The sequence below is a fragment of the Catharus ustulatus genome, chromosome 17, assembly GCF_009819885.2.
Source record: "Catharus ustulatus isolate bCatUst1 chromosome 17, bCatUst1.pri.v2, whole genome shotgun sequence".
In the NCBI taxonomy this organism is placed as follows: domain Eukaryota; kingdom Metazoa; phylum Chordata; class Aves; order Passeriformes; family Turdidae; genus Catharus; species Catharus ustulatus.
In genome coordinates, this window is record NC_046237.1 from 1257423 (window position 1) to 1283740 (window position 26318).

The 26318-nt window shown below is 53.8% G+C and overlaps 1 protein-coding gene across 3 annotated transcripts in view; it reads right to left on the bottom strand.

The window, feature by feature from the left end:
• The window catches only part of LOC117004514 (nuclear factor of activated T-cells, cytoplasmic 2-like), an 87847-nt gene extending 65103 nt beyond the window's left edge, over positions 1 to 22744 (bottom strand). For 2 of the 3 annotated variants that reach the window (XM_033075303.1, XM_033075304.1), the window contains exons 1-3: positions 14433 to 14583; positions 4330 to 5353; positions 2947 to 3115 (exon numbers count right to left, since the gene is read on the bottom strand). In XM_033075303.1, coding sequence (XP_032931194.1) covers positions 2947 to 3115; positions 4330 to 5353; positions 14433 to 14583 — 1344 coding nt within the window. Of the gene's footprint in view, positions 1 to 2946; positions 3116 to 4329; positions 5354 to 14432; positions 14584 to 22692 lie in introns of those variants that run through there. The other variant, XM_033075305.1, reaches the window with a different exon arrangement.
• Positions 22745 to 26318: the final 3574 nt, after the last annotated feature.

Here is a 26318-nt window from a genome sequence, read left to right on the forward strand (position 1 = left end):
AGCCTTCCCCTCCTGTGTGGGCTCAGTGACCTGCAGGATGGAAGGACATGGAAACTTCAGCTTTGTCCTTCCAGAGCATTCCTGGCTGTTCTCAGCTCCCTGACATCCAGGGGATGCTCACACCCAGCTCACACCCTAGAACCTGAGTTTCTCTGCTGTCACCAGAAGCTGTGGGTTCCTCCCAAGAGGGACTCGAACACCTGAGCTGGGAGCCTGTGCTCCTGGTGCTGAAATCACACATGGAACATCCCATGTGGTCCAGCTCCCCAGAGGCTCTGCCCACCCAGACTCTTCTCCTGCCATGCTTGGAGTGCACGGCTGCTGCAGAGCCCTGAGCACAAACCCTCGGGGCTTGACACGTGAAGAAGAGGAAGCAGCATCAGAAAGATAAACCACAAGATAAGGCTTGGAGGATATGAGACCTGCTGGTCTGTAGCTTCAGAGCACCCCAAAGAAGAAATCTGCATGCAAAATGCACTTCTAAAAAATAAATATTGCAGGCCAACAGCGTGCTGCAAAAACCAGCCAAGAGCTCTTCTGCCAGCAGGTTCAGCTGGGTAATCAGACACGTGGAGAGTTAATGGAAAGCTTTTCTAAAATCAGATTAGTTTCAAAAGAGATTGGATTTTAGAAAAATACTTTGCATCTGAGAAGAACACAAAAGTTAAACTTCACTGAGGGGAAAAGAAGGAGAAGAAAAAAAGAAAAGATTCCTTGAAGCCAAATAACTTCTGACATGAAAACTTTGGATTTTACTAGCCTCCCCCAGTCTGAGATGTCATAAACCAGACAGGTGCAACTATCTCATTGCTTGGCATCCAGATGAACCTGGTTATGTTCAAGTGAACACAAATTCAGCAAATACTCCCAGCTTTACAATAAACCTTCAGAAAGAAACTGTCCATGTTTTCCCCAGATGCAGGCACAGCTGTGCAGAGGCACATCTGCTCGGGGAGCTGAAGTGGACATTTGAATTTACAGCCTTAGATCCTAAAGCTTGAAGGCAAATTATGATAAAACTAGCAATACTTGTTCCTGTCTTCAACAGAAAATAGAAATGCCTCTTTGATTGATATTGATTGCAGGAAGGAATCAAATTCTATTTGCATGTCACAAGAAACTCCTTCAGTGCAACAGGAATGTTGATAGGAATACCTGGGGAGGGTGAGTGATACTGCAGTTGCAAGCAAACTGAGAAAGGAACAAGTGCTGATTGGTGCCATTCCTGCCCCTAGGCAGCTTCAAACACACCACAGGAGCTCCTCAGAGCCCAACCAAAACCCTGCAGTGCTGAGGAATGGCCAGTGTGACTGGCTGATATCAGCCTGCACCCTCTACTCAAATACCCACTCCATACGTGCAGGTCCAGCTCCATCAAAGCAAACAAATTCATTAATTTACCAATTTATGGCTTGATTGTAAAAGAGGGTGAGCCTGCAGGGGAATATTGAGCATGTTTGGAGTTAAGCACAAATCAGCCCAGTGAAATTAGCGGTATTGATCACATGCTTGAAATTACGCATAAATGTTAATGTTTTCCTGATTCCTGCAAGGCCTGAGTGTGTCAGGAACATCTGTGGGATGCAGCCCAACTCTGCTCAGTGAAGGCTGTAGCTGTGGCTGCCCTGCTCAGCTCCCACTCATCATTCCAGCCCTGACACAGCACAGCCCCAGCCCAGCCTGCCTTTGGCTTTCCTTCAGGAAACTCGGGCTGAAAACAGGGGAAATGAGGGAAATGACTGATGTGCCCCTCTCAGCTACACTGCAGCTGCTCAGCCAGTATTTCATACCCCCTGTGAAAGGTGAAGGAAAAGCTGTTCACACTCCAAACAGAAGGGTTCAGCTCATTCACCTCTCAGGTCAGCAGAGGGACGAATTCGTTCTCTCCACCACTGGCACTCTCAATTTTGCTCACTTGTTTCACCAGTGACTTCCCAGGCACCTTATGACAGTCATGACACGAGGTTTGGAGGGCCCAGAAAAGGCAGCAAACACATCACCCACATTTCTGAGCTCTCAGAAGCCAATCCAAACCACCCTTCCCCAAATCCTGGACTTCCCCATGGCTCCAAAAGCTCAGAGGATGCTCCTCTTCCAGGTACAGCCCACACAAGCAATTCAGAGATGAGCTTGTCCACCAGGGGATCACATGAGGTTTATAGAGCCCAGAAAAGGCAGCAAACACATCACCCACATTTCTGAGCTCTCAGAAGCCAATCCAAACCACCCTTCCCCAAATCCAGGACTTCCCCATGGCTCAGCTCATCCAAAACCTCACGGGATGCTCCTCTTCCAGGGACAGTCCACAGCAAGCAATTCAGAGATGAGCTTGTCCACCAGGGGATCACATGAGGTTTATAGAGCCCAGAAGAGGCAGCAAACACATCACCCACATTTCTGAGCTTTCAGAAACCAATCCAAACCATCCTTCCCCACGTCCTGGACTTCCCCATGGCTCCAAAAGCTCATGGGATGCTCCTCTTCCAGGTACAGCCCACACAAGCAATTCAGAGATGAGCTTGTCCACCAGGGGATCACATGAGGTTTGTAGAGCCCAGAAAAGGCAGCAAACACATCACCCACATTTCTGAGCTCTCAGAAGCCAATCCAAACCACCCTTCCCCACATCCTGGACTTCCCCACGGCTCAGCTCATCCAGAAGCTCACAGGATGCTCCTCTTTCAGGTACAGCCCACAGCAAGCAATTCAGAGGTGAGCTTGCCCCCAGGGGATCACATGAGGTTTATAGAGCCCAGAAGAGGCAGCAAACACATCACCCACATTTCTGAGCTCTCAGAAGCCAATCCAACCCACCCTTCCCCACGTCCTGGACTTCCCCATGGCTCCAAAAGCTCAGAGGGTGCTCCTCTTTCAGAGCCAACCCACAGCAGCAATTCAGAGATGAAATTTCCCCACTCTGGCTAGAGGAGATGCCCAGAGCCTTACCTGGACCACGGGGTGTCCCCCGGTGGGAGCCTTGACGGCGCCGCGGCTGCCCTCGGTCTCGTAGTGCGCGCGGTGGTGGGGCTTGGGCTGCACCTCGATGCGCAGCTCGTACGAGCCAGACTGGCTGGCCAGGGGCCACTCCAGGGGGGGCAGAGACTGCACAGGCAAGCTGGGACACACAGAGAGACACAACAGCAGGGACAGTCCTGAGAACGTGGTTCCTCAAAGCCCCCATCCCTCCTTCCTCCCAGGGCCCCTCCTGGAATATTCAGGAATTCCCGTGGGTTGTGCTGCACTGCTCACATCTCTGCTGAGATCATGGCCATCTCTGTGGGCCCATCTCCTTGCAGAGGAGAATGAGATATTTCTGCTTCTTAAACAGAAATAGCTCTAGCAGTTACATTTTTTCAAAGATCCCCTCTTTATCTAGCTCCTGCTATGTGTCTCCAACTTGGATCACAGAGTACGTGTTGTGAAATATTAACTCCATTTTGTCATTACCTAACAGTTGTGCAAATTAACAATTGTTATGATTTGCATAAATGTTAAAATGCACATCAATAAAATGCTAAATATTCTTACCTGGTACTAATTTTCCTGTTTTGAAAATACACAAGGGTTTATGGCATGAAATGAACACACTGCAGTGTACAACTAAAGCCTGCCCTGGATTTTAAAGCACTCTGACTCTGTGGCTGCTGCCAGGACCGGTCTGACGAGCCAAGGGAAGTCACAGCCCGTGCTCTGTCACTCACAGTTTGTGTTTGCAGGTCAGGAACACCCTGGGATAACGTCAGTGTGGGGACAGCCCCGGTGCCCAGCGGGATGGCACTGGCTGGGTGCCAGCAGGGACTGCCAGCCCCGTCACTCACTTGGCACCCTGGGTCCTGGCAGGTGCCACAGAGCCAGGCAGTGGAGCCCTGAGATTTGGGCTAAAGGAAAACTGGAGGTCACCAAACACTCAGTGTGACCTGGAGCAGCGAGCTCTGTTTTGAATCAGGCATTATTTAAATTTAAATAAAAATAAATTAAGATGTTTTCATCCTTGATGGAAATTTGTGACTTTACAAAAGCAATCTCACCACTTTAAGAGCAGCAGGACAGCACCAGAGTGTTCACCTTTTGTCAAAGGTTTCAATCTGCTATTTAGACAAATAATTTAGAAATTTGAATTTGTGGTGCACTGTGCTATCAGTGAACCTTTTTGGGGATGTTTTGCAAAACCCTGACTTTTTAACCTCAGAATCCCCATGAACCAGTGCAGTCCCTGAGCACTCAGCTCTGGTCCTGCCCAATAAAACACTCCCTAGGGATCACCAGCCATGACAGAGGACACCAAACCACGAACAAACATGGAAAACAGCCAGGAGAAGGATTTCATACCTGCAGATTGGTATTGCAGGCACCAGTTGCTTCGTCCAGGACGGAGGAACCAACAGAATGGACTCTGGGGCCGAGTTTCTCCTGTCCTCCTGCTCACAAGGCCCATGGAAGTCAACAGTCTGAAAGACGTGGCACGGGATGCTGTTTTTGTGGGAAGGCATGGACGAGGGGTCGGGGCTGGTTTTCCAGATTTTCGTGGGCACGCCGCAGGAGGGATCGGCGGGGAGGCTGCTCATGGCATCCATGGGCAGGGCGGCGCTGGGCAGCGGCGTGAAAGCGCCCGCAGAGCCGTCTTCCCTCGGGGCCAGGCGGGGAGAGGGCTGTGGAGAGGGGCTGCGGGAGCGCCCAGGAGAGCTGGGGGGCAGCTGGCTGCTGTAGAGCCCCGTGCTCGAGTACCTCCTTTTTGCACCTGGCGACGAAGACCTTGAGTTGGGACAGGGTGATGGTGAGTGGCGTCCCAAGCAGGCTTCCTCCGTGATGCTTGTTCGTGGTGACATTATTGGAGAGGTTCTAGGAGAATAATGAGTATGGATGTTTTGAAACTGTGGACAAAGGTCATCACTAGGACCATTATTTGGTGAAACACATGGTGAGGTGCAAGGAGATACATTTGTCTCTGAAATGAAACTTGCAGAGGAGCCGCTACTAGCTGGGCTCAGACACAGTGGTTCTCTGTAGCCCTCAAAGCCAGGGACGGGCAGGGTAACCCTCGGGCTAGTGGTGGCTGAGTTGGACTGTTCTACCAACAGAACATCTGTGTCTCTGCTGCGGAAGGGACCCCCTGAGTGAATCAGTTCGTGATATGGAGTTATTTCAATCCTAGGGCTCGGAGCAGAGGCCCCTGCAGCGTTGGCAGGGTGTGTAGGTGTTGGCCCTATGCTATCTGGCTGTCCATATCTGCCCATGGGGTCTGCAGAAAGGCTAGGAAAAGGCAGGGGGCATGGCTTGAGGCCACAGTCCAAGACATCATGAGCGTATGTAACTCCAGAGGGTGGGCTGGTGGTTTTATGTGGAGTCGGTTCTTCTGGAAAAAGAAGGGTCTCTTTAAGACTGTAAATATTGTTACAGAAGCTGAGCAATCATGGGTTAAAAAAATGCATATTTATAAACTGGTTGTGATCTGATATTAGCTTATTATTTCACTCTTTTTAAGTGCAGTCAATGCTTGTGAGAAGTGCTGGGTTAAGAGCCAGGGAAGCTCGAGGGCTCAGGGCAGGTGAGCATGGACAGAGGCACTGCAAACACCTCCAGCCAGGCTCCTGCTGCCTGAGCCTCACCTGAGGGATCCCCTGGGCAGGTCAGCATCCCTCTGGCCACAGCAGGGCTGACCTCCTGCCAAGGACACCTCTTAGTGACACCTCAGGTGACTTTGGCCACATTTTGCCAACTGGGAGCTGGACCGAGACCAGCACATCACAAAATCACTTCCAAACACATCTGCATAAAACCAAATGTTGAGGAGCAGTTTTTGGAGAGGGAGAAACCCCTTCCTTACACAGCCAAACCCAGGCAGGTCAAAGCTGAGCTCAAACTCTAAAATTGAAAAGGCAGTTCTGTGTGGTGATTTGCTTGGCTCTGTATCATGACAGCAAGTTTGGTGACAGGTTTCATGTGAGTCACAAAACACATTCACAAATATTTGTTAGAGAAGAGAGAGAGGGAGAAAGAATCCAGCCCTGTGGTTAAAGGGCAATCACATTCCAATTGCAGCCCCAGGAGCATTTTCAGACAGGGATTATAAAATACACAATAACAAGTAAGTGTTCAGTAGAACCCTCTCTCTTCTGGTACCAAAAATCCTCAATTTTCAGAGATTCCCGTTTTACAAACTGCTCCCAGGGAACACAGAATTGCCAGCACTGCTGAGCCCAGCTCCAGCCTGGTCCCACACCCCAGGGTGTGAGTGGCAGTGGCATCCCAGAGCCAGGGCAGGGATTGCCATGGACAGCAGCTCCTGGAGCTGCCCAGCCTGGGGGATGGAGAGGATTTGTCATCACACAAAAACATGAAAAACATTACCAGGATTTGCATGTGTTTTTAAAGTGTATCCAGCAGGAAATACCTGAAACGGCTGCACAATTTGGGGTTAATTCACACTATCTGCTGGCTCTGTGTACAGATCAGTGCATGTCACAGGCAGAGGGTTTCATTTAAATATTGAAATTACTGTTCCAGCATTTTCTCTAACTCCTACATGACATGAGACAGCAATTCCCATGAGAAAATATCACACAGAAAGCCAGGCAGGAGCTGACTGTGCTTTCTGCAAAAGTAGCAGAAGTTCCTGGTAACAAGCAGAGAGATTTGGACTTATTTTCAGGGGGTTTCTGTTCATTTTTAGGAACTGCTGGTGTTTAGTGGGAAACCCCAAGAGCCGAGCAAACAAACCAACACACAGAATGTCTGGGACAGGAGGGGAGTGCACAGCACAGTCCAGCTTGCACAATGCTCAAGGTTCCCTCTGGCTTTTAATCCCAGCACACAGCTGTTTTGGGGATAGGAAAACAGCAACGAGTCACTGAACTCTGAGCCAAACGTATTTTTAGCGCCGTTGATTTCAGAGCTTTGGCACCCAGGAGTAGCGAGTGTGTCATCCCCATCACTCAGGTCTGACACATCGAGCCTCCAGATCGCTGCCGAGATTCCCTCTGAGCAGAACCCGTCAGTCTGCGGGACGAGCAGGGGAACACACCCCCGAGACTCAGAGCCACCCCTGGGCACTCACAGCCACCCCAGGGCACTCACAGGACACTCACAGCCACCCCAGGTCACTCACAGCCACCCCAGAACACTCAGAGCCACCCCAGGGCACTCACAGCCACCCCAGGGCACTCACAGCCATCCCAGGACAGTCACAGCCATCCCTGGGCACTCACAGCCACCCCAGAACACTCAGAGCCACCCCAGGGCACTCACAGCCACCCCAGGACACTCACAGAACACTCACAACCACCCCAGGGCACTCACAGCCACCCCAGAACACTCACAGTCACCCCAGGACACTCACAGAACACTCACAACCACCCCAGGGCACTCACAGCCACCCCAGAACACTCACAGTCACCCCAGGACACTCACAGAACACTCACAACCACCCCAGGGCACTCACAGCCACCCCAGAACACTCACAGTCACCCCAGGACACTCACAGAACACTCACAACCACCCCAGGGCACTCACAGCCACCCCAGAACACTCACAGTCACCCCAGGACACTCACAGCCACCCCAGGACAGTCACAGAACACTCACAGCCACCCCAGGGCACTCACAGCCACCCCAGGACAATCACAGCCATCCCAGGACATCCACAGCCATCCCCGGGCACTCACAGCCACCCCAGGGCACTCACAGGACACTCACAGCCATCCCCGGGCACTCACAGCCACCCCAGGACACTCAGAGCCACCCCAGGGCACTCACAGAACACTCACAGCCACCCCAGGACACTCACAGCCACCCCAAGGCACTCACAGAACACTCACAGCCACTCCAGGACACTCACAGCCACCCCAGGACACTCACAGCCACCCCAAGGCACTCACAGAACACTCACAGCCACTCCAGGACACTCACAGCCACTCCAGGACACTCACAGCCACCCCAGGACACTCACAGAACACTCACAACCACCCCAGGACACTCACAGCCACCCCTGACACTCAGCATCACTGCCCCTGCTCTGGGGACAGTGTCGGGGAGAATCCCCCCGATTCCAGCCAGCAAAACCAGCACCAAGCAGAGCCAGGCTGGATTTGTGCCGTGACCAGCAGGAGCAGAAAAGCCTCTCCAGGCTGAACAGTTTCACCCCAAGGGGCAGTGAGCATTTCAGCTCCCCAGGCAGCACCCCTGCAGCCAGAGCTGCCCCACCACACCATAAACTGAATTATCTGTGCCAGACAGCAGGCACAGAACCAAAACTCAGCCAGAGCTGCCCCACCACACACCATAACCTGAATTATCTGTGCCAGGCACAGACAGCAGGCACGGAACCAAAACTCAGCCAGAGCTGCCCCACCACACCATAAACTGAATTATCTGTGCCAGGCACAGACAGCAGGCACGGAACCAAAACTCAACACACCGAGCAGCAAAGCCAGCGGGGAGAGGTTCATGCTGAGGAATACGGGAAAAACAAAATTTGTATGTGCACGTGGCATTTTAAAAGTCTGCTGAATAACAAACACACCCCTCGCCCCCAGCGACAGCCCATCCAAAACCGGGCATCACACGAGCTGCTTTCCTTGCTGATCCCTGCAATGTTCCAGAGAGCACTTTCACCGCGGCACTGCCCCTCCCGCGGGATGCAATTCCAGCTATGAATATCCCAGGTATGAATATTCCAGGTATGAATATTCCAGGTATGAATAACAGCGTTCACACACGGCGAGCCCCAGCCTGCCCCTGCCACAGCCCCCGGCCGAGCAAACACCCACAGCATCCGTGCAGCAACAATATTGACTGTCCCCCCATGGCAGAGCGACAGAGAAGGGGCCGAGGGCACGGCTGCGAAACCGGGATGGGTTTGGAGCCGGGCTGGGTTTGATGCCAGGCTGGGTTTGGGTTTGAAGCCGGGCTCGGTTTGGGTTTGAAGCTGGGCTCGGTTTGAAGCCGGGTTTGGTTTAAAGCCCGGCTCGGTTTGGAGCCGGGCTCGGTTTGGAGCCGGGCTCGGTTTAGGTTTAAAGCCCGGCTCGGTTTGAAGCCGGGCTCGGTTTGAAGCCGGGCTCGGTTTGGGTTTGAAGCCGGGTTCGGTTTGAAGTCGGGCTCGGTTTGATGCCAGGTTGGGTTTGAAGCCCGGCTCGGTTTGAAGCCGGGCTCTGTTTGGAGCCGGGCTCGGTTTGAAGCAGGGCTCGGTTTGAAGCCGGGCTCGTTTTAAAGCCGGGCTCGGTTTAAAGCCCGGCTCGGTTTGATGCCGGGCTCGGTTTGAAGCCGGGCTCGGTTTGAAGCCGGGCTCGGTTTGATGCCGGGCTCGGTTTGAAGCCGGGCTCGGTTTGAAGTCGGGCTGAGTTTGATGCCAGGCTCGGTTTAAAACCGGGCTCGGTTTGATGCCAGGCTGGGTTTGGAGCCGGGCTCGGTTTGAAGCCGGGCTCGGTTTGAAGCTGGGCTCGGTTTGATGCCGGGCTGGGTTTGAAGCCGTGCTCGGTTTGAAGTAGAGCTCGGTTTGAAGCCCGGCTCAGTTTGATGCCGGTTTGGGTTTGGAGCCGTGCTCGGTTTGAAGTAGAGCTCGGTTTGAAGCCCGGCTCAGTTTGCCCGGAGCAGCAGCGGCGATGCCCGGGGCTGAGCCTGCGGTGCAGGGAGAGGCTGCAGCCCTGACTCATCGGCTCGGCTCCGTCAGGAGCCCGGCTGCGCTTCGGGGAGCTCTGCCGGCCCCGCAGAGCGGCGGGGCACAATGAAATCACTGTCCCGGCCGCCGCTGCCCACGCTGGTGTCGCGGTCTGTGCCCATGGCAACGCCGGGGATGCTGCGAGGCGAGCTCAGCTCAGCGGGGCGAGGGGGAGCAGCAAGTGCTGCTCCCACAGATACACGCCTCTTCCATGGAAATCGGCAGGAATTCTGCTTTTTGGCTTCAGCAGGAGGGGACTGGCTGCTCCGCTCCCGGCCAGCCTGGGGTCAGGAATCTGCTGGAGGAAAGGGCAGGGCAGAGACAGCAGCCAGGAGAGGAACAGCAGCAGCTCGCTCCTGTAATAACATCAAGCCCTGCCTTCGCGAGGGGCAGAGGATGCTCGCAGCAGCTCAGCTGCTTCCCCTCTGCCCTCGCAGATCCCAGCGGCACAGGAATGGCTCAGGCACACGGCCCCAGCACCACCCAAAGTTCTCCCTGAGCTGCCGAGCCTGGGTAGGGCTGCAGGAGCTCAGGACGGCCAGGCTCACCCTGCTGCCCTCTGCACACCGGGGATGTGGCACACAGCGGGGAGCAGCCCTGCCTCCCTCCAGCTGGGCTCCCCAAGGAGGGAGAGCCCTCTGCAACCTTCCAAGGGAGCAGCTGTGTGATGGACCAGCCCAGCAAAGCTGTTTCCCAAGCACTGAACTGACTGAAACCTCGGTGCGGATGCCCCAGAGACAGAGCTTTGCTCCCAAGGCTGTGCCACCTGCAAGAGTTCATCCATTTCTGCATATTGCATCCCAGATCACAGACTGGGATACTCCAGCAAAGCACCACCATCCTCTCCACTCTTTTCTGATGGACATCCCACAGACAGCTCCTCAGCACGGGCTGCTCCAGCACTCACCCCCTCCCTGCACTCAGGATTTCCCATCCTGAGGTTTCACTGCTGATTCACCCTCTGATTCAGCACCAAAAGATCCTTCTGCTGTGACAGGGGGTTAAAACACAGCGAGTTTCACACCCAGGCAGCTCTGGCATCTCCCCATGCTCTCAGTCAGCCTGACTGTCAGCAAACAGCCATCCCTGTGCCACTCAGCTCCTCTTCCTACAGCAGTCTGACCCCCAGCCCCTCTGGGATCAAGCTGCCAGCTCTCATTGTCCCTTTTCCCACAGGTTTTACCCACAGGACTGCCTCTGTTATCACAGCAGGGCTCTGGGTGCTCCTGCACTGCAAATAACCACCAAGGCAGCTCCAGCACCCTCTGGAAACCAGGCACCCTCCCCATATGGGGACCCTCAGGAGTGCCCCCAAGAACTGAGCCACAGCTGAATCATAGGGGAGAGAAATCAGATTTCAGTTTCAAAGGACTTGACCCTCGATTTCTGAACTCCTTTTCACACATCTCTGAATGGCAGAGAGGAAAAGGAAGAGGCTCCCCAGGTTCCCCAGGGCCACAGCAGGGTGAGCACACGTGGCTTGGTGAGGGCCACCCTGCTCTGTTTTAAAACAAGGCAGCTTCTTCAAAGGCAGCCACTCAGCCAAATGGGACCGTGCCAATTAGCATGAAATTAGGGAATAAAAGCTGCATTCCGTGCTGGGTTTATCCAAACCATCCTCTAGGAAAAGCTAAAGATAGCCCCGTGCAGGCCAGGGGCACAAGTTGGGTTTTGACCTCACATCCGCTGCCTGCAGCTCCCAGGATCTAACTGGAGTCCCTCATCTGCATAAATAAAAGAGTCGATTTTCTTTTTCAATTAACTTGCTTATTGTCATTTGAAGGGGCCAGTCCAGAGCTTCTTTGCATCTTTCAAAAGCTGAGTTGTCTGTTATTTACACTAACTGCTTGGAAGCTCCGAGTGAGAGCTGGTTTCCTGAGTGAAATCTGGAATTCTCTGGTAGATGTGCATATTTGTTTCTTTATGGAGAGCTGAACACTGCCTCCTGTGTTCCTGAGCCAGCCCCAGGACCCAACTGCATGCACTTTCAGTTTTTTTTCCTTTTAATAGCTTTGCATCTGGGAGAAGAAAAAAAAGGAACGAGGCAAATTATTCAGGGCTTGACACCTACAAGACGTGGCAATGTCCCTGGGAGCCTGTCTACATACAAACAAGCATTTGGAGGAATATTAATATTTATGGATGCTCCCTGCCTCCCCTCTCTACACTGCACACACACAGAGCCTGTAGATTCCTATCACCAGCTGCAGGCTGAGTCCAATCAGCTACAGCAAGAGCCTAGAGAAAATTACTCTTCCCCATCTGCATTTCTACCTGTTGTCTCAGGGCAGGATTTCATCTGGAATCTTATTTAAATGCAGGGGTTTTTTTGGATTTGCAGCACACCCCTCAGAGGATCAGCTCCCAGAAGTGCTGAGCTCAAACATTAAAAATGATGTGGCAGCTTTTCCTCTCAGCAGATCATCACACACTGAGTGCCCAGCAAACCTGAAGGGAGCTGCTGGAGCACAGCACGGTCTGGATTGCAGAATTTTGTCTCTCAAAGCCAACAGCAGGTGTTAGGGAAGAGCACAGACAGCACTTATCAGAACTTACTCCTCTGGGAGTATCCAGGAGTGGGAGTTTATTTGGAAATGCTCATTAACTCACCTGGCACGTTTGGAACTAAGATTTGGGATAGCACTGCCAACACCTGCACAGAGCTCTGCAGGGAACGCATCCAACACTTCTTTGTTTAAAGGACAGAAGAATCCTCAATGGCCAAATGAAATCACAGCTTCCACCTGAAAGCTGAGTGTGCCTTGCCCACACTCCCCAAATCCTGTTCATCTGGGCAGGCCCCCGAGTTCAGCAGATGTTTGTTTGCAAACCCTGAGAAGATTGCTAATTAAAGCCTGGCAAGTAAAGGTAAAAAGCTTTTGGAAATGGCTGGCTTCAAGAGGAACATCCAATATTAATAATATTGACTGCAGGATTTTTGTTGACCCTTCTTTTCCCTGTTGCTTTTATAGCAGTCCATGTTCCTGTTGGCCCAGGCACAAGCCCCACTGAATGCCAGCACTTTCAGGAAGGATATTTCTGGCATCCCCATGACAACAAGTTGATATAGGTCCTACTTTTAAAACACAGCCTTGGAAGGATACTGCCAAAGTCCAGCCTTTTAAAAATTTGTTTATCAGGAATAAACATTCACCCCAATCCATTCCTAGAGCCTAACATTTACATTTTTCCGTATTTTTTAAATTTAAAAAATTACTTTTAACGTGCTCATAGATTAGTTATTTTAGGACTTGTCATGAGCAGTGGGTGGAGCAGACCAGGCTGGGAGGACTCAAAATGCAGGAACCAGCCTGAAGTGCTGGGTCCCACTGCTTTGGTTTTGGTTCCACTTTGAGTCCTCGTGTGCACAGGGCTTGTTTGCCCAAGTGCAGTTCAGATGAGGCCAGCAGTGCACACGAACAATGAGCAGCAGTGACCAGCAGCACGTGCATAAAGCCCTCGCTCAGAGTTTGAGCATTTTCTGCTCTGTGTAAACACACTTTAATCTTTTGTACATTAAAGGTTGCGGATGTATCCTGGATTGCTTACAGACTGGAGTTGTGCCTTTTCAAAGCCAGGGAGAATGTTCTCCAGATTACAATGCTCATGTATATGGTTGGGATAATTTTTTTTTTAATGCTAATGATTTCCATCTTTGGAACAAAATTACTACTAATTATGGTTTCCAGTCATTCAAAAGTGAAGAAAGCAGGCTCGAGAAGGAAGTTACTTCTACAACAAGCACACACTGCTCTGCATTTATGTGGTTTGAAGATTAAACTTTCTACCCCCCACCTATGTACAATTATATTCTGTCGAAGTTCCCACTTAAGGTTTCACAGCAGCTCTGTCTACTGCAAAGATGTGAACACAGCAGCATCTGAAGCTTTCACTGACATTCCATGTATTTTCATTAAAACCATAAACCCCTCCCCACCGTGGATTTACTGTAGCACGTTTTGATCTACATGAAAGCTTGAAAGAAAATTCATCTTTGTCCATCATGGTATGAACCATCCCCAGTCACCTTCGATACTGGTGCACTTAAACAACGACAGAGAGAATAAAACTCAGCAACAACTCTGCATTTCACTAATGACAAGAATAAAACTCAGCAACAACTCTCCATTTCACTAATGACAAGAATAAAACTCAGCAACAACTCTCCATTTCACTAATGACACCACGATTCAGCCTCAAAGGTCTCGTCCCTTAGAGGAGCACATCTCTGGATGCCCCAGGGAAACACCACTCTCACTGTGCAGAATCAAACCAACGTATCTTAGAGACAACATCCCAACAAATCATTCCTCCGGGTCCTCTCTTCTGGCTTTGCCTGGCTTACACAAATCTATATTTCAAGGGAAGTATCCCTGTTCAGTGCCATCAACAGCCAGAATCACCATTTGGAAAGCCAGGCAACACTTGCCACCGCACTTTACAGTATCACAGCACAAGCCCAGAAAAGCAGAACAGCCCGCAAATCTTTCTTTTTTTCCTCAAATTCAACTCCAGCGGCGGTGCTTGTCGCCGGGCTGGAGCCAGCTGTGCCCAGCCAGCTGTGCCAGCCCTGCCGGGCTCGGCGCTCCCGGGGCTGCACGCCCCAGCGCTCGGAGCCCGCAGCTCGCCCAGCCGTGCCGGGATGCTGCCGAGCCCTGCCACAGCTCCCCGCGGCTGGCTGCACGGCTCTGGGGACAGCAGCGATGTCCCGATCCAGGGGCACGGCCACCAGCCCCGGGCGAGCACCAGCCCCGAGGAGCTGCCGGGGGCTCCTCACCAACCTTCGATCGGCTTCAGGTAGTCGTAGTCGAAGAGGACGGAGAAGTCGAACTCCTCCTGCGGGCTGCCGGGCCGGGCCGTGCCGGGGCCGGGCCCGGGGTCCCCATCGTGCGGGCCGGGCTCGGGGCCGGGCCCGGGGCCCGCCGCGCTCATTGCGGCCCGGGGGGCGAGCGAGCCCCGAGAGCCGCGGCCGCGACCCCGCGGTGCCTCCGGAGCGAGAGCCGGGCGGGGATGGAGCGGGGAACTCCGAGAGACAAACGCCCTGGCTCGGGGGCTGCGGAGGGCACGGAGCCCCGACGGCGAGCGCGGGCGGCACGGCTGGGCACGGCTGGGCACGGCAAAGCACGGCTCGGCTCGGCTCGGCACGGGCGGCAGCGGGGCAGCTTCCTGCTCCTCGCAGCCACCTGCGCCGGGGCCGCCCCCGGGGAGGAGCCGGCACCGGCCCGGCAGCACCGCACCCGGGCTGGGAACGGCGGGGACCGCGGGCTGCCCCGGCTCGGGAACCCCCAGGAACGGGGGCCTTTGGGCGAGCATCTCCTGCCCTTTGGGCGAGCATCTCCTGTCCTTTGGGCGAGCATCTCCTGCTTTTTGGGCGAGCATCTCCTGCCCTTTGGGCGAGCATCTCCTGCCCTTTGGGCGAGCATCTCCTCTCCTTTGGGCGAGCATCTCCTGCTCTTTGGGCGAGCATCTCCTGTCCTTTGGGCGAGCATCTCCTGTCCTTTGGGCGAGCATCTCCCGTCCTTTCGGCGAGCATCTCCTGTCCTTCGGGCGAGCATCTCCTGCCATTTGGGCGAGCATCTCCCTGTCCTTTGGGCGAGCATCTCCTGTCCTTTGGGCGAGCATCTCCTGCCATTTGGGCGAGCATCTCCTGTCCTTTGGGCGAGCATCTCCCTGTCCTCTGGGCGAGCATCTCTGTCCTTTGCCCGGGTCTCTCCCTGTCCTTTGGGCGAGCATCTCCTGCCCTCTGGGTGAGCATCTCCTGCCCTTTGGGCGAGCTTCTCCTGCTCTTTGCTCGAGCATCTCCCTGTCCTTTGCCCGAGCATCTCCTGCCCTTTTCCCGAGTCTCTCCCTGCCCTCTGGGCAGCCTCCCCGTGCTGTCCCCCCCCGTTAGCCGTGCCGGGCTGTGCTGCCGCAGCCGCTCTCCGCGGAGGTTCCAGGGTCGCCGCCTCTCCCTGCCCTTGCCTTCTCCAGGCTTCGCACATCCCGCACCATGTGCACCAGGGCAGCTGCGGCAGCTGTCGGCTGTCTGTAAGCTCAGGACAGCCTGTCACAGCCGGAGCAGCTTAAGAGGCAGCGGGGCCGTGGTGCACAAGGCTCTGTTCTCGTCCTGCCCCGCTCACAAGCTGTGTTTTGCAGAGGATGGGCACTGCCGCGTTCCCTGCTGGCCACAGCCGGGTGCTGCCAGCTTGCCCAGGTGCCCCCAGCCACCCCCACACTGACTCCTCTCATCCAACCTTGGCCTGGCCCTGTTGGGGTGCTGGTCACTGTCTCCACAGCCTCCTGCCCTTGGGATGGGGCTGAACCCGCCGGGAACTGGGGACCCTGGGTTTGTGTGTGCAGGGCTCTGTGCTCACAGCGCTGTTCCCTCTCTGTGTGCTGCCCTTCATGGGTGTGCACATGGCTGTCATCAGGTCTGTGAGTTTGAAAAATGCTCCTAGTCTGTGGACAGGGCAGGGAGGCAAGGGCAGAGGGACCAAGATCATTAAAGAAGTATTTTGGTGTTTACTTCAGCTTGTTTTTATTTGCTAAGCCTGTCAGCATGGCAGCATTAACTGCAAGATAAATCCAACCCTGCGTTACTTGTCTAAGGTCACAGAAAGTCTGTTTTGAAGCACACATGAACCAGAATCTCTGCAGTTGTGCTAAAACTTACTGCCTTTCTCATTAATGTGTCCAGCCAAGTAATGACAAATTGCCTTCTCATCACACCCTTCTGCTCCATCCTTTGCTCGTCCAGAGGACAAGAACTCAGACCTTCCCTGCAGTTTGCAGTCAGGTTCTTCACTGAGTTTCTGACCAGCACTGGCTGATCCCCCTGCAGCTCTGGGTGAGCCGAAACACCACACAGGGCTGGGGCTGAAAGGGCACTCGGGGAGCAGCCAAACAGTCACACTGCAATCAGCCCTTGTGGCACTAATTTGTTACTGGAAGGTGCCAGGGAATAGGGAAAGTGGCTGTCAGACAGGGCAGGTGAGCCTGCAGACACAATGTTCACTGAGGTATTCACAGATCCTGCCAGCCCCTTGGGGAACCTGGGCTGCTCTCTCCTGATTTGTTCTGAATTGTTTAAACACCTATTAAATTGGATTGTTTCTATCTGTTGTCCAGTGATCCTCACTGTTTGTTGAGCACTGACCTTTTATCATTGGCTATTCTACTTGAAATTCATTAGAAAAATGAAACACACTCGCTGATCTTGGCTTAGCAATGAAGAGAGCTGCCATCCTCACAGCTAACACCACAGGGAGCACGATGGGAGAGCATCGATTGTATTAGCCACAGAAAGAAAGAGCACAAATAAAAACACTGGGCTTTTAAAGTGAGGTAGAGGTGATTGGCAGGAGGGCATGGGGAGACAACCCTGACTTCTGCTCAAGCTCTATCCCATCCTTTACTTCCCAGCTTGCCTGCAATCCATTAGGCATGTGAAGTTTCAGACTTATCCTCAGCTACTCCTAGGATTAGTAGTACTGCACAGATGGAAAATGTACCTTTTGCTTTCCAAGAGGACCGTGTCATGCAGAGGAGTTTCATCAAACACGTAATCATCAATTCTGACTCTGGCCAGGAATGAGGGTGACAAGACAGCAATGAGAAAAGTGTTAGAGAAACGCAGGAATTAGCTCAGCTTATAGGATTCAAGGTTTTCTGCCCAGCAGACAGCTTGACAGATGTCAGGGAGCAGGAGGCAGCGGGCTGTAGTGCAGTGTGTCCCTGCTGCTCCCCCTGCAGCTCTCAGGGCACATGAGGACACCAGCCCCATACAATCCCTGCTCAGAACCTACAGGAACCAGTCTGACAAGCTCTGAGTGCACAGAGATGGGAGTTTGAACTCTCTGTGGGCTGGGTTTGAGCCTACTTGTTTGTTATTTATAGCAGGAATATTACAAATGCACAAAATACCGATATTAGAGGGGCAAGAAGCCACTGGTAGGTGCAGGCAGCTGCAGAATTCAGCTCAAGTGACAGCTGTAGTTTTTGGAGCTGAGTGGAGTTTAGTTTAGACCCAAAACAGGCTCTTGAGCCCACAATGAAAATAAAACATTATAAATTGTTTAAGTTTGAGCTGTTAATAACTACATAACTGACAAATACTGCCCACAGCCTGTCATTAATAATTAGTGGTGAAGGAAAGGCAGGGAAGCTCCTAGACTTCAACAGGCTGTGGGCTCTTCAGCCCAGTAATATACACTCAGGAACATCACCCAAATCAAAGAACAAAACCCAAACAATGTGACAGACACTTCCCAAAGCTTGATTTCTATGAGGGTTGGAGTGAAAGGCTGGGATAGACTGTCCAAAACCAGAAATACTGGTTTTCCTAAATCTCAGTCTTTCTCACATCAGACCCTTCCTTTCTGCAGGGATCCTCCATGCATTTCTGCTGTGTCCAGGATCATGGAGATTGGTCCCAGCTCTGCCTGGGCTCTCAGCACCCACCCTGACATCTGGGAGTCAGCACTAACTGCGGGGTTTTTTTCTCTAAAGCTGTTTTCATGAGCCAAAAAGGTGTTTCAAGGACTGCAGCAAAGCCTGTCCTTGGCAGCATTAACAAAAATTGCAGCCACGTATGCTTGCAGCAGGCTCCACACAGAGCAGAACTGGAAATACACTGTGCTGCCATTTCAGGGAACTGCAGGATGGAAGGAGTCCTTTTCCACATACTTGGATCCGTGCTGGCCTTTGGCAGGGCTGTACTTTAATAAAACTTTAGAGGAATGTGAATACTGGACTACCTAGGCACTGAGGGACGGGGAATCCAAAAACAAAGCTAAAAAGAGCTCTTCTAGTGTAATAAAAACTGTGAGTTAGAGTCCTTAACGTATTGCTCAGTGTTTAAATGCACTGCCTGTGCAACTTCTCATTCACTATTTTCAGTTTCTACTTCTACTGCCCCCCTGTATTCCCTGCACCAATAACTTCACTAATGCAAGGGATCAGAGGATGCTTCGAGATGAGGAAATTTTATTTCATCTCAGAAATATCTCTGCTAATTATTATTTGTCCCACATGACACATTACTTACTCTGGATCACTAATACTGCAATACCTACATTAAACTTTTTAAAAGAAAAAGAGGTAGAGAAAAGTGGATTAAGAAAGCTGCATGTCTATTTAGTTGCTAAAACCCAAAGAAAATATGAGTCAATGCTGTCTTAAAAATCTAAGTGTTCTAATGGTGTATGTGGCAGGCATTAGAAATTTAACAGGCAACTAAAACTTGCACATGGACTTAATCCAAGCTCTTTAAAATGAGCTCAGACTGTGAGTGACTGCTTGCTTGGTCTGGAGTGTGGGGAGTGTTATTAGAGAAAAAAAAGGAGGGAGAGAGAAGGAAGAAATATCTGGTAGTTCCTTTGAGAGGCACAGGCACACACACTATTCAATTTTGGGGTCAGGTTGAGTCACAGATATTACCCCCCAATTTCAAGCTTAAAGTGGTTTGGCAAGGAAGGACAATGGAAAAATTGCTCATATCTCCACGTTCCCATTAAGTTCTGAAGTCTGCTGGGCAAACCAAAGGAATGCACATATCATAGTTTTTAAAAAAAATAGATTAGGCCAGTAGTGGAAAAGAAGTTCTAAGATATTATTATCCTTGGCTATTTTTTAAGAAATGAGTGATGAAATTTCACTTAGAATATCTATTGGAATATTATAAAAGAGTGCTCCAGTTCTGTCAGCGTCCCATCTGTGAATGTGATTCCTGCCCCGCACGAAAGACTCTGGAATCATTTGCTGACTGCAGCTGGTGTCCCACAGCAGACAAAGGCCAAGGGACAGAGAATTAACAGCTGTGGGACCCCAGGGTGCCACAGGGACCTGGGGACACATGGGACAGATCTCTGCCCTGGCTGAGACTTGCTGAAGCCCAGCTCGGGGAGCAAAGGCACCGAAGCAGCTTTTTCTGGCAGGGTGTTTGTGCAGAGCCTTCATTCCTCATCCTGAGCCTGCTCCAATCATAAAAGGGGATAAGGGCTTAAAATTATTAGCACATCATCATTTACACACCCTGCATTAGTAAGACTCTAACACTTTGTTGTGGGTGCAGGAATCCTCCCGAAGGCAGATCCCAAAAGTGCCATGTGTTATTAACCCCTTGCAGCTTCGTGCTGCTTTTTCCTTGTGGAAATGTTGGGAGCAGCCTTGTGGCACAAAGGCAAGTCGGGGGCAGAGACTGCTCCGATCAGCCCTGCAGCACTGACAGGAGCAACATTTGCATAAGGCAAAAATACACTCTGGGGCCCAGGAGCATTTTCTGGGGCCCAGGAGCATTTTCTGGGGCCCAGGAGCATTTTCTTTCTGGAGCCCCTCAAGGCTCTGTCGTGCAACTGATTGCAGTGCTCCACTGGCTACTCCCAAATATTCCATCTGGAAATAAAAGAAATAAATTAGTGCTTTTCATTCTGGGTTGTGGCTGCAGGGCTCTGGGGAAAGCAGAGCTGCCCGGCACAGGGAGGGGCTGTGGTGCTGCCCCCGGTGCTGCCCTGAGTTTTGATGCCCTGCTGTCCTGAGCTCTGATGCCCTGCTGCCCTGAGTTTGATGCCCTGCTGTCCTGAGCTCTGATGCCCTGCTGCCCTGAGTTTTGATGCCCTGCTGTCCCTGAGCTTTGATGCCCTGCTGTCCTGAGCTCTGATGCCCTGCTGTCCCTGAGCTTTGATGCCCTGCTGTCCCTGAGTTTTGATGCCCTGCTGTCCTGAGCTTTGATGCCCTGCTGTCCCTGAGCTTTGATGCCCTGCTGTCCTGAGTTTTGATGCCCTGCTGTCCTGAGCTCTGATGCCCTGCTGTCCCTGAGCTTTGATGCCCTGCTGTCCCTGAGCTCTGATGCCCTGCTGTCCTGAGCTCTGATGCCCTGCTGCCCTGAGCTTTGATGCCCTGCTGTCCCTGAGTTTTGATGCCCTGCTGTCCTGAGCTCTGATGCCCTGCTGTCCCTGAGCTTTGATGCCCTGGTGTCCCTGAGTTTTTGATGCCCTGCTGTCCCTGAGCTCTGATGCCCTGCTGTCCCTGAGCTTTGATACTCTGCTGTCCCTGAGCTTTGATGCCCTGCTGTCCCTGTCCTGCAGCAGGTGAGATCACTGACAGCACACGAAACCTCCGCGTTCCCTTTGCTGCTCGCAGCAAAATAACTTCCCACGGCTGTTGTGAGAGTGACTAAGAGCAGCTGGAGCGCTCAGAGAGAGGGAGTTTTGTCTGGAGAAAGCCGAGGAGACACGAGGCAGGGCAATGGTCTGATCCTAAGGCGGTATAAAGCCACTCCAGAGCCTTTCCATTGGCTTGTGCGAGACTCGGAGCTCTCGGATGATCCCCTCTGGGTGTAGGTGTTAACGAGTGTGTTTTGGCAGGTGCCCGGGGAGCTCTCTCCGCAGCAGCAAACAAACAGCCGCTCTCCAGGCCCCTCCAAGGCAGCCGAGCCGCGTCCCCCGGAGCCCGCTCCGCTCCGGCCCGGCTCTGACTCAGCGGCCGAGGGCGCTGCCAGCGCGGGCGGGATCGGGGATGGAGCGGCCGGATGGAGGAGCGCTTCCCTCCTGTCCCTGCTGTCCCTGCTGCTCCTCCTGTCCGTTCTGCTCCTCCTGTGCCTCCTGTCCCTCCTGTCCCTCCTGCTCGTTCTGTCCCTCCTGTCCGTTCTCTTCCGTTCTCTGCCCCTCCTGTCCCTCCTGTCCGTTCTGTCCCTCCTGTCCCTGCTGCTCCTCCTGTCCGTTCTGCTCCTCCTGTGCCTCCTGTCCCTGCTGCTCCTCCTGTCCGTTCTACTCCTCCTGTGCCTCCTGTCCCTCCTGTCCGTTCTGTCCCTCCTGTCCCTCCTGCTCCTCCTGTCCCTCCTGTCCGTTCTGTCCCTCCTGTCCCTCCTGCTCCTCCTGCTCGTTCTGTCCCTCCTGTCCGTTCTCTGCCCCTCCTGTCCCTCCTGTCCCTCCTGTCCGTTCTGTCCCTCCTGTCCCTGCTGTCCCTCCTGTCCGTTCTACTCCTCCTGTCCCTCCTGTCCCTTCTGCTCCTCCTGCCCCTCCTGCCCCTGCTGCCCCTCCTGTCCCTCCTGTCCCTCCTGTCCCTCCTGCCCCTCCTGTCCCTCCTGTCCCTCCTGTCCCTCTGCCCCTGCTGCCCCTCTTGTCCCTCCTGTCCCTCCTGTCCCTTGTCCCCGCACTGGCAGCGCTGTCCCAGCCGAGCTCGCCGCTCCTCAGGCGCGATGCAGGAGCGGGGCTGCGGGCAGCGAGCGCTTTCCCTCTCCCCGAGCATCCTCCGGCCGGCCCCGCAGAGCCCCGCACGGCCGTGCCCGAGCCTGCATCGCCCCGAGAGGTGCCCGGTGCCCCGCTCCGTGCGAGCCCGATTCCCCGGCTGGCCAGCTCGGAGGATGCCCGAGGGAGCCGCAGCATCCCCGGAAGGCTGCCCCTGTCCCCGGGCACGGCACTGACAGCGGGGCTGGCTCCTCCTCTCGCCACCCTTAACTCTTACCTCCTCCCCGCAGCCCCGCACGCCGCCCCCAGCCCCGACCCCCGCCCCGCAGCACGGCCCGGACCGCACCCGGGCACCCCGAACATCCCCGGGCACCCCGAACATCCCCGGGCACCCCGAACATCCCCGGGCACCCCGAACATCCCGGACACCCCCGCACCGAGCCCCGGGCAGCGCTGCCGCAGCTCGGCGGAGCCCCGAGCCCCCGAGGCGCAGGCGGAGCAAGGGTTAAGGGCCGGGTTAGTCAGAGAGACTGCTGGGGTGATGCCTTGGAACAGGAGAGTTCCCCTGGCTGCACTTTAAAGGAGGCTGCTCCAGACGGATCCGTACCGCCGTGGCGGATCGCTTCAAACCAAACCTCCCCAAAGCTGAAGGCAGCCCGGTCCCTGCCCCAGGCCCCTCTGGCCCGGTCCCTGCCCCAGGCCCCTCTGGCCCTTTCCCTGCCCCACGGCCCCTCCAGTGACCCCTCCTGCCCGCCCCCGCCTGCCCAGGGCTGGGGACAAGGGCCCGAGCCCGGCCCGGGGGGACCCGCCGAGCCCCGGGAGGGGAGGGACACAGGGACACGCACACAGCACCCGGACAGGCAGCACTCACACCTACCTTGATCCATAGACCTCATGATGTGGTGGTAGTGTACCAGCCTGCAGGCAGTTTCTCGCTGCATCAGGAATTTAAAAAAAAAAAAAAAAATTCTATAGCGAAAAAAAAAAAAAAATTGAAAAAAAAGGAAAAAAATAAAATGTCCTTTAAACCATCTTCAAGCAGTGCTGCCCGGACAGAGGGAACCCCTGTTGCTCGCCTCCTCAGTAAGTGTTTGGAGGTGCTCAGAGGGATCCGAGCTGGGCTGAGCGTGTTCCTGAAGTGAAGTCAGTTCTCTGCTCTGAGATGAGGGTTACTAGAGAGGGAAAGGCCACTTCCTTCCCTGCTCCGAGTGTTTATAGTCTTTGAATGCTGTAAAATAACGGGATTCCCTCACTGTTTCCTCCTGTTTATCCCAGTGCCATGGAAACCCCTGGATCGCCTCCATCTCCCAAACTGAGGGCTTTCCTGCAACTTCACACTCAGGAATCCATGACGTCTCCCAGCTCCGGGCCAAGGCAGCTCTGCGGCTTTCTCAGTCTGCAGCACAAGCACTTAATTGTTGAGCAGAAAGTTAGAGAGCGAGTAAGAAAGAAATATGGATGATGTTAAAAATCCCAGTGTGTGCTTTTTAAACAAAACTTGCAGGAACTGCAAAGCCTTTCAAAGCAACGGGGCTTCTGTGCAGAAGTTTTCCTTCTTCCCAGCAGAGACAAGCTCAGGCTGCTGCTGCTTTTACCTTTGAATAAATCATTCAGAAAAGCGAAGTCCCCAGCTTATATTTATGTCTTTTAAATTCAGCAGCACTCTATTAATACCCATCTTGTTACTGGCACAGGTTTTGGCTCCTAATTACCGCCGGCTCAATTCTTCATACAAAGACGAAAAGAAAAATTAAGAATCGGTGAATTTGTTTAGTGGCGTTTCACAGACCTCTCTCTGTTCCTAATTTTAGATCAATTTAGGAGAGGAGCAACCCCACGGATTTCCACTGATACACGTGGAGCTTAGCAAGAATGAAATATCCAAGGAAGCCTCCGAAACCAAGACAACCCGTGTGTGTTTACACGTCCTATGTATAAACAGGAAAATAAAGCAAAAGAAAACAGGAAAATAAAGCCGGGCATGTCATGAACCGCGGCTGTCTCTCAATGTATGGTTTTCACTGGTGTAAAAGGAGCAGCATCTGCCTCTCGCTGCGGCATCTCCGTGCGGCTGCACTTGCACAGAGCTCTGCTGCAGGGATGGGGAGGACACGAACAGAAGGGTTCTGGGGAGGGTGGCAGCTCTGCCGCCCCTCGGGGACAGCGCCGGGGTCAGCCGGAGCCCCGGTGAGTCACGGCAGCCGCGCTTGGCCGGGGCAGCGCCGAGGGCTGCCTGGCACCCGCCCCGCATTTCCATTTTTCACTCCCTCGCTCCCCAAATCCACTCGAAGGAGGTATCGCAATCAAACTTTCTGCTGCTCGGGTTTGTTGTCCTGCAGGCTAGCAACTGCAGGCAGCCCAGGGAAACTCAGCGCACCTCACTTTCCTATCCTTTGTCATCTTTGGACACGTCGGGGCGGAAATACCTTCCCCAGCCCCGCGGGCCCGTTATGCAACCGGGGAGCGGGGGAGCCCCGGCCCGGGGACCCCGCTGGCCACAGCTCGCCCCGAGCCCCGCAGCGAGAGCCCCTCGCACCCCTCGGCTCTCGGGAAGCCTTTTCCTGCCCGGCCCGCAGGGCTGAGCCGCTCTCCCTGAGGATGTTCGGTGCTGAGCCGTGGGAGGGCGGGGAAGGACCGAGAAGTTGCACCTGACCCTCGGGTTGGTACCTGGAGGGTTTTCCCGTTCACAGCCCTCTCCAAGAGCGGATTTGGAGCCATGGGAGAGATCCCGCAAAGCCCCGGAGCTGCTCGGCAGCGGTTCCGCACCCCGAAGTGCAGGTGACACACCTGAGACCCCTCCACATCCCTGAGTGCAGGTGTCACACCTGAGACCCTCCTGCATCCCCTGGCATCTCTCTGTACAGGTGTCACACTTGAGACCTCCCCGCACCCCCCGGTACAGGTGTCACACCTGAGACACACCCCACCACCCCCCCCCCCGCATCCCCTGGCATTTTTCTGTACAGGTGTCACACCTGAACTCCCCACACCCCCCGGTACAGGTGTCACACCTGAAGTCCCCACCCCCCGGTACAGGTGTCACACCAGAACTCCGCACCCCCCGGTACAGGTGTCACACCTGAGACCCCCCCCGCATCCCCTGGCATCTCTCTGTATAGGTATCACACCTGAACTCCCTACACCCCGGTACAAGTGTCACACCAGAACTCCCCGCACCCCCCGGCACAGGTATCACACCTGAGACCCCCCCCGGTACAGGTGCCCATCTGAGCTCCCCACGGCTCCGAGCGCATCCACCACCGGCAGCAGCAGGATCGGAATCACCAGATTCCTGTTCAGGAACAGTTAAGGGAAATCAGGATTTCTCGAAGCTGCAGCTTTACATAGAGAGCAAAACGATTTTAATTCATTTCTAGGCGGGAGAAATAAGCAATTAACACAGCTTCCACCCCCACCGCCCCAGCTCCTCACTGCAGCTCTGCCCAGTCACCGCAGCACCCAGCCAGGCTCGCACTGGGCAGCGCTCGGGACGGGGCTGGGGCGGTGAAGCCGAGCTTTGAGGGGCAAACTGGGGGCGAGCAGGGGAAGCCCAGGGCCCGGGGGGGCCGAGGGCAGCCGGCCGTGCCAAGGGGATCCCGGGCCGAGCGGAGAATGGGCCACCCCGACGGAAAGCTCGGCCTCCTCCCCCGCGGGGAGCAGCCCCGCGGTTCTGGGCACACAGGTTGGCTGCCCTAGGCTGCCCCGTTTAAAAATACAATGTCTTTCTTTTAATAGCTCGGTTTGATCGGCTCCCGCTAGTTCACATGACAGGCTTTTCCTAAAATATCTTCTTCCACTAAGTTTTTTCCAACTTAAAACTGCTGAATCCTGCTACCCAAATTAAACTCAGTGCAACGCGAAAAAAAAAAAAGAAAATAAATAAATAAAGAAGTGAAAGAGGGCTGGCGGCTGCCTCCGGACTAGCATTCCCCAAACCAGCATATGACACAACTGTAAGATTTCCAAGGCTTTTGGAGAGTTCAGCGAGAGAATCGTGTCCTCCACTGGCTGCAGCTTCCCCGCTGAGTTAAACTTTCCTGACGGAACCTTTCTCCATCTGGCCGCGGCTCCAGCGCGTTGTGAGCGGCCGCGGAGGAGAGGGGGATGTAGTTCAAGTCTTATATAACAGTGCAAGCTGGATGCGGGGGCAGAGACTTTCCCTAGAAACGAGAGATTTTTATATATATATAGTTATTTTTAGCTTCCTTTTTCAAAGGAAGGCCAAATACCTCCGACTTTCCTTTGCTTTCTTATTTTGGTATCACTAAGGGATTTTATTTTTGGAGCTAAGGAGCTATTAATAACTAATATTTTTAGCTATTTATTCCCTCTTTAGGAGAATACTTCCTCTTCCTTTTAGGGGCACATTCTGGACTGCACCCCTACCCCCCAAAAACCCATCCAGCTCCCCCCATGGCCACGGCACCCTCTGGGATGTGCCTGGCTTGGGGACCAGGGCAGAGATGCATCTGCTGGCCCCGACCCCAAGCAGCTCCGGGCTCG